Source organism: Parasteatoda tepidariorum, chromosome 9 (assembly GCF_982258835.1).
Source record: "Parasteatoda tepidariorum strain Cologne lab strain chromosome 9, Ptep-v5.0, whole genome shotgun sequence".
NCBI lineage: Eukaryota > Metazoa > Arthropoda > Arachnida > Araneae > Theridiidae > Parasteatoda > Parasteatoda tepidariorum.
Window position 1 is genome coordinate 81,951,644 of NC_141763.1, and position 12,743 is coordinate 81,964,386.

Below are 12,743 nucleotides of genomic sequence, written 5' to 3' on the forward strand. Positions count from 1 at the left end.
AAATATAATTGGAATGGACAAACTATATCGATTAACTAAATTGTCAATCCTAACTTGATTTGCAGAATCTTGGATTCCTGCATTATTTCGTTATCTTGGGATTCCTGGATCGAAGACGTAACGACATCTGGAAATACCCATTTTATTTTGAGTTCATTTTCTATAGCATGTTTCTTTTGAACTGTGTACATTTTCTTGAGCATGCGTTTTGAGCTATATTCGAAATGAAAGGTCAACGACACATTTGCGAAAGATTTTGCGAGTTACCCCAAAATAATCTCATCGGTCAATTAGTAATCTTTATGCTACAGATTTTCAATTACCTGTGAAGAGCGTATAAGAAAGAAAAATACGATGATGTATATAGACTAACGAAGACGGTTAAAGGCAACAAAACTAAATTTAAGTATTTTGATTTCAAAGGTGTTTTAAAAGCTTTAGTTTCATTAAATAATAATATTTATCCTAATTAAATTGCAACAATATTTCTAAATTTCATTTATTGAAAATCACTATAAAATGTTATACTTAATTGAAAAAAAATTGTAAAAAATTTTTTGATGGGATTAATTAAAGTTTGTTTTAACTTTTGATAAATAAATTTATCAAAAGTTAAAACAAACAATTTAACATTTTATCATTTGATGAATTAAATAAAATGTTAAAGAAAATTTAAATATAAAATACTATCATTTCTGTTAAAGACTTGAAAAACTTGGACCGAAATGACTAAATTTGCAAATATCGTTTTAATTAAAACAAATTTTATGCATTAAAAATTCAATCAGTAACACATATTTTCGTGATAAATGAAATGAAATTTACTTATGTTTGAAGTAAAATTGACTGATTTGCTTCTACCCAGAGCAATAATTTTTATTATATACTTCGGTAAAATTAATAAATATTTAAATATTTAAATTAATTGCTTTGTAATACAAAATATTAATATTATTTAAGCTTCGATTTAGATAACTTCTGATAAACATGTTTAATCATTCACCGAAGATAAGTATTCTTAAACTTTATTTTAATGAAAGTAGAAAGTGTATTCTGCGAAAAATTTTCCAAACAAATTTTACAATTTATAGATAAAATTTATTTTATTTATATTTTGCTAAAAGGGGTAAGGAAAGAGTCAACACTTCGTATTCGGAAAGGTCACCTGTCTACTGACCGCGCCATCTAGTGGCAATTAAGAAAAAGGGAGCTCTCTCTCTCTCTGTCTCCTTTTATCGGCATCTTTAACAAGAATATTTTTTGCACTTTTCTAAATTTAAAAACTAAAAACAAAATCTTAGATTGCAACAAGTTTTATGATGGACTGAAAGGCTTTTTTAATATTCGAAGATGAAATAATTAGTACATTTCATTCAAACAGATTTTTTATGTTTCGCATTGTTAGCTATCCTCATATAAAACATTTAATGAAACTTCTAACTAAAAAATATTTTTAAGGACTATTTTTGTAAAAAAAAATTTTATTATTCATAAACATAATAAATAAATTCTTTTTCTTAATGAAAACAATTGTATTTATAAGCTATAATGAATTAACAAAGTGGTAATTTATTCTTCAAAGGGTGGTACATTCATATACCATTGTAAAGATTCTTTGTTCCTGAGGACATTTGTATTATAAGGCATTTTATTAAGCAGCTTTTTTATCAAAATTTCCATTTTCTTTCCATTCATGTTATACTGAAATAAATAAATAAATAAATTTGTCAGAAGAAAAAGAAAACAACAAATTAATATTTTACAAAATTGAGATTCGTATATATTTGTATATCTTTATGATAAACTACATATGCTGAAAAAACTTTTTTTTTTTCAAAAATAAATTTTGTTTTATCAGTTTCGTGAATTCTATTTTAGTATTCATAGCATTAGCAATAGAAAGAAAACAAGTTGTCAAGCCACTTTTCTCGGAACCTTTGGAGAAGCACTTTCGTTGTTTTTTCAATTAGAAGGCAATATAAATGTTTCGTTTTATCTAAGCTTGTAAAAGTCTAAAGTTAACAGAGTTAGTTAATTTAATGATTTAGCACACCAAAATCTGTAAATAATGAACATACACCCGTATCTATAACATTAATAAATAATTAGAAAGAATAAATACTCATTTCATACATAACAGATTTCCATGCAATATTTTCTATTCACACAATTTCAATAATAAAATACTATCAAATTTTTATAGGTTGCAAGCAACACAATTTAAAGAATAGCTACTTATTCCATCAATTCACAATTTAACAGGTTTTTTTTTAATTTAACAATCGATGAAACAAAACTTTTAGACCTCTCTGGTGTTAGAGCTAAACTAAAAATATTCTAATAGGCTAGATTTCAGTTTCTAAGAATGAAATCAATTTTTAGTTCAATATTAAAGATTAAATTATAAAATTCGTATCAAGTTTAATTATACTTACGAATATCAAAGTTAATTGATAAACGTTAATTAAAAATTCGTGATAAGTGTTAAGGCATTTGTGAATGCAGTGAATAACTTTTTGAGCAAAAAATTTTATAACTAAAGTAAATGCATTTTTTTAATTCTATAATTAAAGCTTTGGATGAAACATTTTATAACAAGCGTAAATGTATTTGCAATATGCTTAGTTGTGTTCAACTGTATGAAATTTTACGAAAAATACTCTATTTGTTAATACTGTGGTTAGTGAGTTTCTAAAATCTGAACCGTAACCGACCGAATCATGAACATAGTGATGAATATCTTAGTTAACTTTCTGAAGCTTTAAATGAACGAAAAAGAACCTAACAGAAATATATTTGCTAACATTATAGTTAAAGATTTAAAATTTTAATTGAAAGAACTCTTAACAATCATAAATACATATAAGATTGCGCAAGTTAACTATCTGAAATTTTAAATGATGAAATACTTTACGAACACGTTAATACAATTATTAACTCTCTGAAACTAAAACAATAAACAATAAAATATTTATGATTTTCTTCAGTTTATCTTACTGGTATGTCTTGAACCTCCATGATAAGCCCAGGAATGTGTTCATCTGTCAACTCTTCATCTATTTTTTCCCGAACTTTCTTCAGTAATTCATCATTGAATTTGAAGCCAGCTTTCAGTTTCAAAAACAAAACAGCTCTCTCAGTACCATTTTTACTATACTGAGAAACACAAAGGCTATCGTGTACTTCAAGGAGACGATTCACTAAGGGCGAAAAACAAGGTTAAAGAGTTCCTGATTTTTTTTTTTATTTGTCTAAAATAGATTTTTGAAGATAAGAGTATTGCATTATTCACTACACGACTTAAATAAAAACATTTCTCAAGTAAATGTCTGAAAAAAGGAAAGAAAAAATGGTTAGTACACTGTAAAAAATTCTGGATCAAATTAAGGAAAAAAGTATCTGCTTTCAGGGTATCAGTACGTTTTGTCATGTAATTTAGTTTTACCCGAAATTTTACGGAACAAAAAATCTAATTTACCACAATTTTTAGAGCAATATTTAATTGAAAGCACTGAAACACTGTACATACAAGAGTAACTGTAAAAATCGCAATATTTACTGTAAAATCAATAAGACACTGTAATTAAATGAGTATTACTGAAAAAGTTATAGTAATAATTTTTATGGGAAAACTGGATTTTGCAGTAAAATGGTTTACGGATGCTGCACTCTGAGTGTCAATACTTTTTACCAGAATTTTATCCAGAATTTTTCTCTGTGGTTTTAGAATCTTGAGCAAAGTGGTAAGATGGTGACAGCGTGGTTAGAGCTGCGCACTTACTGTTCTTACTTTTCAAATCAACGCATCAGATTGGTGTGGCCAAACCCCAGACCGCCACAATGACAGCTTAGTGCGGCTTTCACATGTTTGTTTTTTACTGCTGACAGAAGTAGAAGGCGCGCTTTTTACCTCTCACACATCAGAAGGTGGCTGTAGAACAATTAATCAGATTCCAAAAGATTAGGTAATTGAGCCATTCTCTGCACAAATCAATTAATTCCTCTGGTTGAAATAACTCATATTTAAGTTTCAAAACTTAGTCATAGCTTTTTATATTTAGAACAAATTTTTCAAGTAATAAAGAGCAAAATATCTAAGCGACAAAATGTTCATAAAATTTTTTATATTATAAAAAGAATTTTAAGAAATAATGTACTTTTTTTCATCCATTTTTTGTTTCATCAAATATCAATTTGGTCATAAGAGATTTGCATGCGTTCGAAATAAGGGAAATCTTTGGGATACAACTATCCCAATTATCGGGTACTCACTGTTTTTCGAATGACGACCCTGCAATATTGCCTGTATGCTGAGCTTTATCAATTCAATTTCGCAAGAAGCCTGCCTATTCCTGTGTGGTGAAGATCCGGACTACCTTCCCCTCTATCCGGCTCTTAACACTGTTTTTCGAAGCTCTGTCGCCAAGGAAAATAATAAAAGCTATAGTTTAAATACCTTACACTTGAAGCAATGTGGTGTTTTTAAACTATATATATGATCTTGGAGTGATGAATTATCTGGTCTTTAGAACAGACGAATCAATTTATGTGTCTTTTCTTTGGAGAAAGATGTGTGCTCACTTTTAGCTCATCTGTTCCATTATTATTTTTTAAAAAAAATAATAAATAAAAAAACAAAAAAAAAACTTTGTGTTATGATTAAATTAGATTATGATTCACTGACCCATTTTGTTCATTTACATCTTCTCCTATAAAATTTGTCTGGAAAAAAGAAATAGTAATCAATGTTGCTCAAAAGACAAATATATCAAAATATTAGGCCAGACAATTTAAATTTAAATGCACAATCATAGCCTCTATGAAAGTATAATAACAGCCTCTTTTACCCCCCTCTTTTTCCGAAGAAAGTATTTTCCACATAAAAGCAATGACTGATACTAAATACATACCTACATTATAAATTTCGGAACTTCCAAATCTAAATCCAAACTGATTGATGGCTTCATCACTGAAATATTATAAGATTAAATAAGCTAAAGAAAAACAATTTATTCTAATATTTTATAAGGAACTAAAGCATGGTTTTACATTCTGTTACTTTTTATAATTAATTACTGAAAAAATAAGTGAAAAGCGTATAAGAGTATGGTAATAGAAATATTCGTTAAAATTTTAGGCCAATAATAGTCTTTGCAAACAAATATACAAACTATAGTTTGTAGGAAAAAATAAATGAAGCAATAAAGGAAACGAAGGAAATAAAAATAAAAACAAAAATATGGCGCAATTCAAGTCTTAACTGAGCAGCCCCAGTTAAGCATTCTATTAATATGTTACGCATCTTTTCCTTGACTTCTTTTTTTCAATCTGCGCATTGAAATAGAGGGCGTTGTTTTCTTCAGTTTTAAGTGTTTCCTTTTCATTCGGTTTGCTTATAAAATCGCTGTTTGACCTGGTTAAAATGAGTTTTTATTTTCTGATGATTTTGTTTGAGTTTCTTTTCTAAATTGGTTCTATGCATTTCATGTTTTTTCCTCGACTTCTATACAAAACCTTCGGTGTACTAAGGGAGTTACTTTAGGCATTTGCCTCTCCCTCAATAGAAAAGATTTTGTTTTATGGCTACCGGGGCCGGTACCCCTTGAAGACGTCGGCTTCGGTGGTCATATTTTTATTTCTATTTCCTTCGTTTCCTTTATTGCTACATTTTTCCTTTTTTGAAATTTCTGCTGCTTTTAAGCACGTTTTTTTTTCAAAGAAGTGTTTTATATTTAAAATTGAAAAAAAAATTGTTTTCTTTTAGTAGGAAAAAATAAATATATACTTATTTCGCAAAGCAATATTAAATTTCAAAATTTATCTTTCTAATGATAAATTTTTTTATCAAACGTTTACTATGTATTTTGGATAAAATGGTTAAGATAATATTGATTAATTTATTTATAATTCCTAGAATGTGAAACATACGACGTGGAAGACACGTAAAAAAATAATATATTATGTAACTATTGAATTTTGTTATATTATTAGACGGCATGTTCCGTGATCACCGCCCTTAATATATATTTTTAGAATCCTTTTCAAAAATATTGTCAAAGAAATATTCAGATTAAGTTTCAAGCAAGTATCAAAAACTTTATCGAAATCAGAACAGTTGTCTAAATAAAAATATTTTTTTTTTATAATTTGTCTTTATCTTACATCATTCTATTTGAAGTTACTTTCTCATATTGAAATATTTTTTAATAACGATAAATGTCTTATGATTATCATTTAAGTCCATAAAATATACGCTACCTTTTATTTAATTTAAGAATCTGCCATTATTGTTTCATCAACACAAAATATTTATTTAATCAAATCAAGCTTTAAATGAGGTAGATATGAAAAAATGTTTATGACATCAAGTTGGATGCATAAAATATGAATCTTAAAATTCATCAACAACAATCAGGAAACTTTTTCAATGGTTATGAGTTCAGTTAATAGTATGAAAACCTAAACTTGTCAAACTTATTTTTTGTTCATCTTTATGAGAAGAATTCAAATGTTTCGTTCTAATGTATTAGTAAGTTGTGAAACGAATTTGGTATGGTTTGTCTTTTCTTTTCACACAGCTGGCGAAAATAAATGTGTTTTTAATAACACAATTTCAATGTTTCTTTTCTTAAAACTGTAATTTGTTTTTATAAATAATTAATGAAACACGTTTAGAAGAAATTTAAAAGGATCATTTGCAAGCTGATCAAATCAACCGCATTGATGTAAAACGATAATTTTTGAGATATTTGTACAAGATAATGTTATTTCCATCGGTAAGTAAAATCCTCGAAGATCGGAGAAAAATATTCTAAATCAAATAAAAATGAATGCGGTTATGTACAATTAATAAATTACAGTTAGTAAATGACAGTTAATTAATCAGCTAGTGAATTACACAAAAACAATTTTTCAAGCATTAGAAAAAATCATTCCTTTATAAACATTTGTTTCTAATTTAAAGAATGAGAATTTTTGTGGTTGTTTAAGAATTTTTATGGTGGTCAAAATTAGAAGGAAATAAACAAACTTCCTAATTAAAGCGTTCTTACAAAAAAGTACCCGAAGTATTTCCCGCCAATCATGATAAATAATTTTGTATACACCGTGTTTCATAATAGCCTATCCTTAACATAACCTTTCAGAACCTGTGTTAAAAAAGCTTAGATATTTGGGGTCGCAAATTAATGTAAGTGAGGAAAAAAAAATATATACAATCAAACTCGATTGAATTATTAGTGCGGTAGGCTGAATTGTTTGATTGCCAAAAGAAACAGAAAGATATAGAAACGACTATTAGAGACATTTTCAATTAGGTTTACGAAAAAATTTATTTAAAAACCGCTATTATAGAACACCACGAATAATTACTTTTTAGCTTAGAGTATTTAGATGAGAAAGAAATTTTTTCAAATTTTTCTTTCAGACCAGAAATATAAATATTTTCAAGAGTTAAAGGAAAAGTGTAGTTTATTGAATTTTTTTTAATATTACCAGAAACTTATTTCCAATGTAATAAAATTTTGTATAAGTACACGATGCTCTGAAGCAAGATTGATATCAAATTTATCGAATAAATCTGAAAATAACAAATGTGTTTTCATTCTAACGAAAAGAAATTGGTGTTGTTTTAGACAAAAAACGTTAACTTCGATTTTATGTGTGTCTATAATCAGGTCGAATAGATATTTTTTTTTTACATGTATACAAATACAAATACTTTATAACTAAACTCGAGGACTTCCATCTCTCTCCATTCTTTTCTCAAGACTCATAATTTTTTTTTCTCTTAAAAGTTAATATTTTTTCAAAAAAAAAAATACGATTTAGTTTAGAATGAAATATATATTATAATTTCATGTAATAACATTTTATTAACGCATTAATCGCAACAAAATTAACGATTACTGAGATTTGAAAAATAATCAACTGTACTTTAACACCTCTTTAACGAACGGTTAATTTTCAAGAAAACAGTCATAAAAGTGCCTATTTTTTTGGCTTTTATATTTGTATTACGTATTTGATTAGTGCTGACATCTAGTTTAAAATAAACTATCTACAACTTCCTTAAAAATATCCTGGTACTGTGGTCTGGTGTGCAAAATAAGAAATAAAATTTTTTCCGGGAAAAAGAAATTATTTAGTTTTATTCTTATTGGCACGTTACTACTGATCACTCCAGCCGTCAATATCACGGGAGCGAGAAATAGAGGGCGAAAGCTCACCCCGTCATTTTCACGGGAGCGAGAAGGAAGGGGGGTTAAGTAACTTTTAATGTAGTTAAACTCTGAATTTAAAAATATGCAGATTCGTAAAATATAGTGTAAAATTACGTTAGAATAATTAAAAAAATCAATAAATAAATAGTAATCAAAATCAAAAATAGCAGTACTGTTAAATACCTCTGAATTAGGGATTCCAAAATATTTACAGAAAAAAAATTACTGTTATGACTTTTATTAAATTCATGCTGATGACAGCTAAAACAATATGGAAATCAATGTGGGATACTTGATCCTGTCATGTGATTTTCCAGCCAATAAAAAAGCATCGACAACAATGGAAAACAGTCTTTGACCAGCAATAATTTTTGAGCAAATTTGAGTTCGAAAAAAAAAACTCTCGCTAGGTTTATATTTGAAAATTACTATTCCAGCTTCTGCTCAAAAGAAATTTCTGCCCTGTAGAGGGATTTCAGTGGGCTGTAGATCAGTTTACATGTTTTTTTTCCCATCAAATTAAACAATGCAGAATTCTCAAACTAATAAAAGAATATAATTTTTTTATCTCATTGTACTCCCTGTACATATTCTTATACACCTTCGAAGTTTCTAAATCTTACAGTTTTTTGTGCAGCAAAACAAAGTGTAATCCTAATTTGAACACCAAGGTGGAGGTCATGGTTTATTAATATAGAAAAAAAGTATTTATCAGTAAAGAATAAAAGCAATTGAAATAGGTCACGTAGTGTACGCTTTATGCAATAAGCTGAATAGAATTAAAAACCAAAGCATTATTGTTTCTTAATTATTCTTTCTGCAACAAGTTTCCCATGTTTTCTCGATTTAAAATTAACAACAAAACTAACTGAACGTAATTATTTAATTAATTTTCTTACTTTCTGCAACAAATTAAGATTCCTTTAGTTTTCGGATTAACTATTGCTAGGTCCGACATCGAAAATTTATCTGCAAAGAACAAAAAAAAAAATTCAATTAGAGAATTATGCACTCTAAGAAAACTGAATAAACGTTGATCATAACATTTTGTATTTTATTTTATAACCGTCGTTGAACAGTCTACCCAATTTTGTTTTTACAACTACTAATGTTCAACTCCGTTGCCTTGTAACTTTAAACCGATCCAGAAGACAAGGGAACCTTCTGGATCAGTACCCCCGAGGTGTGATTTGTTATGGGAACATGTAGGACATTATGACTGGACAGATATAACGTACATCAATCACCATTTACTACACTGGGAGTCTTCGGCCGGCAAGGATCGAACCCACGAACTCTTGAACCGGGGCCCAGTGCCCTACCAACCAGACTTTCTCGGTCCTTAGTATGAAATATATGTCATGGAATATACGTACGAAAAATAATATATTTGGAAACAAGTGAATTTTGTTTTATTATTAAACGGCGTGTTCCCTGAACACCGCCCTTAATATATATATTTAGAATCCTTATCAAAAATATATACCATATTAAGGTTCAGGTAAGGATCAAAAACTTTACCGAAATCATAACAGTTACCGAAATAAAAGTGATTTATAATTTGTTAAAATCTTACACCCTTCTATTTAAATTTACTTTCTCATATTGAATTATTTTTTAATAACGATAAATGTTTTATGATTATTACTTAAGTCCATAAAATATGCGTTACCTTTTATTTAATTTAAGAATCTTCCATTATTGTTTCATCAACTCAAATTATTTCTTTAATCAAAGCAAGCTTTAAATGAGATAAATATGAAAAAATGCTTATAACCTCAAGTTGGATGCGTAAAATATGAATCTTAAAATTCATCAGAAACAATCAAGATACTTTTTCAATTGTTATGATTTCAGTTAATAGCACGAAGGAAAAAATTCCTTTCATATAGTAACGGTACACCGAAAATTCCAGTTTTCAAAATTAGGCTTCTTATTACCGCACGTTTAGTGAATACAAAACTAAAAAGTAAATTTTACCGAAGAAATGGTTCTTATATCCTGAAGGTATCGTGATAAAACTACAAAATTTTACCACATTTGCTAAATTTTATTGCATAATCAAGTACAGTAGTTTTAACCATACTTTTGTAAATGTATTAGAGTAATAATTTCTAAAATTTTGCATCTAGCTCCGAAACCCTAAAAGAATACAGTTGTATGTTTTTGCAAACTTTATATTTTCCATTTAAATTCATCACATTGTCAATGTGATGAATTTGCTGTTTTTCAACCTTTAAAAAAATTTTGACTTTAACATTTCTAGTATATTTTTATGAAACTAGTTAGTGCTTCGATTTAAAAAATAATTAAAAACAAATAACTCACCTTTGTATTTAGAAAAGTATAGCTCTCTATATTTGGAACCGTTTTCATCTCCATATATTCCTAAGGGCATTGACGGATATGGTTTTGATATGACTAGATCTCCAACTTCACCAGTTATGGGACAGCCTGTTTAATAAGAACAACAAACCTTTATCAAGAGAAAAAAAAAATTAGCTGAAAGTTCATCTTCTTTCAGAAGTCTTATTTTCGTAATTTAAGAACAATATTTATCATATGATACAAAAATACCATAAACATAACATTGTTTTGCACATAAAGTAAATCCTGTTTTAGTGATGTAAACTAAGCAACTCAAAGTGAAACATAATTTAATGAAATGAAAAAAAAATTAGACATAGATTCAAAAAAATAAAGACTGACTTGTGAAATTTTACTTTTTTTTAATAAATTTTCACAACTAAGAGTTTATAAACCCGAGATTAATTCTTGTTTGCTTCTGTAAAGCAAACAAAGGGGGTTTAAAATACATTTTGTAAAAATATTTTTGCTTACACAATAAAGTTTCAAAATGGACATTAGTTGAAAAATTTTCACGAGTTAGCATTATTATTTTTTATTTAAACTACAAGCTGTATTTTCTCTAAATGATTTTCTAAATTGCACAAACTGGGGCAGGTCTTCCTTAAGGAAGCTGATTTGATCTCCAAAGAATAGGAATTAGAGCGTTTTTAATGGGAATTAAAGCGTTTTTTCTTCACATGAATAACTTTTGCTTTCCTTTGTATAAATTAAGGTTAATGCAAATAAATGCTAATGTAAATAAATGCTCAAAAATAAAACAAACGTGACATATTTCTTAAGTCCATTCATTGAACAAAAGATTAAGATTAAAAAAGATGGTGTACGTATGATAGCGTTCATAAAAATGGCATTCAATTTCTGTGTGATTGTGAGTTTTCCTTAATTTATGAACATGAGTGTAATTTATTGAAACAAAATGCTCTTAAATATTTGAAAACCAGGATTTATTTATGTGTAACTAGAGAATAATGTCAGAACTTTACCTTCATCATCTACTACCTCTATATCAGCACCTAAACATGGGCATGTTTGTTCTCCTTTATATATAGGTAAAGTATGATGAAATGCCATGCATCTACCCATGATTTCAGTGGCACCTGAATAGGGAAGATATAATTTTTATTACTGAATCAATTTAGAATTGAACGATATTTGATTATACTACTTACCATAAATGGACGTGAATAAAATGTTTTTCTTAATTCTTTTATATACGAATTCATAATTTTGAGGCTTTACAACACTTGCACCAGAAAATATAAGAAGTAGACTGTTCAGCTTATGATTTTCATCTATGATCATAATATATAAATAATAAGTTAATTAAAAACACTCATGCTCAAAATACTCCTCAAGTAAATATATGTTTGCAATACTCATTAGTTAGAAAAAAACTCCAGTTTTAGACTGAATGTTCCAAAAATCAGTTAAAGGAAAACATGTGAAGTCAGCTTTCTGCTTATAAAGCCGTTAATTTGCCTTCATTTAATTTCAAAATTAGCTTACAATTTTTTTAAACAGAGAGCTACAAAATAATGTATTCAAATTGAGCAGACATTCGTGCAAATATTTCAGTTCGAATGGTTTAACGACCAGCATAAAAATTGAATACAAAAGTGACATAAAATACTGAACTAATGCGCCATCTGTCAACGAATTGTGTAACTAATTTAAAATTTAATGAGAATAAAAACGTGTATAAATGTACAAAATTTAAAAAAAAACATGCTTTTCTATTTGCTGACGTTTAACCATTGCACAACAATGTTGAACATTCAAAGGTCTGAAAAAAAAGTGTGCAGACATTCGGGCAAATATTTCCGTACGAATGGTTTAACGACCAGCATAAAATTGATTACAAAAGTGACATAAAATACCGAACTAATGCGCCATCTGTCAACGAATTTTGTAACTAATTTAAAATTTAATGAGAATAAAAGCGCACATAAATATACAAAATTAAAAAAAACAGTGCTTTTCTATTTGCTGACGCTTAACCATTACATAACAATGCGGAACAGTCAAAGGTCTGAAAGCAAATTGTGCAGACATTCTAGCAAATATTTCAGTTTGAATGGTTTAACGACTAGCATAAAAATTGAAGAAAAGAGTGACATAAAATACAGAACTAACGCGCCATCTGTCAATGAA

General features: G+C 28.0%; 1 protein-coding gene across 2 annotated transcripts in view; it reads right to left on the reverse strand.

Moving 5' to 3' along the window:
* Nucleotides 1-1,463: 1,463 nt before the first annotated feature.
* LOC107442549 (acetoacetyl-CoA synthetase) overlaps nucleotides 1,464-12,743 on the reverse strand; it is a 36,268-nt gene continuing 24,988 nt past the window's right edge. The window contains exons 11-17 of one of the 2 annotated variants that reach the window (XM_043041411.3): nucleotides 11,762-11,884; nucleotides 11,576-11,689; nucleotides 10,551-10,676; nucleotides 9,122-9,191; nucleotides 4,911-4,969; nucleotides 2,998-3,200; nucleotides 1,464-1,701 (exon numbers count right to left, since the gene is read on the reverse strand). In XM_043041411.3, the coding sequence (XP_042897345.2) occupies nucleotides 1,570-1,701; nucleotides 2,998-3,200; nucleotides 4,911-4,969; nucleotides 9,122-9,191; nucleotides 10,551-10,676; nucleotides 11,576-11,689; nucleotides 11,762-11,884 (827 nt within the window). In that variant the 3' untranslated portion in view covers nucleotides 1,464-1,569. The remainder of the gene's footprint in view (nucleotides 1,702-2,997; nucleotides 3,201-4,910; nucleotides 4,970-9,121; nucleotides 9,192-10,550; nucleotides 10,677-11,575; nucleotides 11,690-11,761; nucleotides 11,885-12,743) is intronic. The other variant, XM_087152249.1, reaches the window with a different exon arrangement.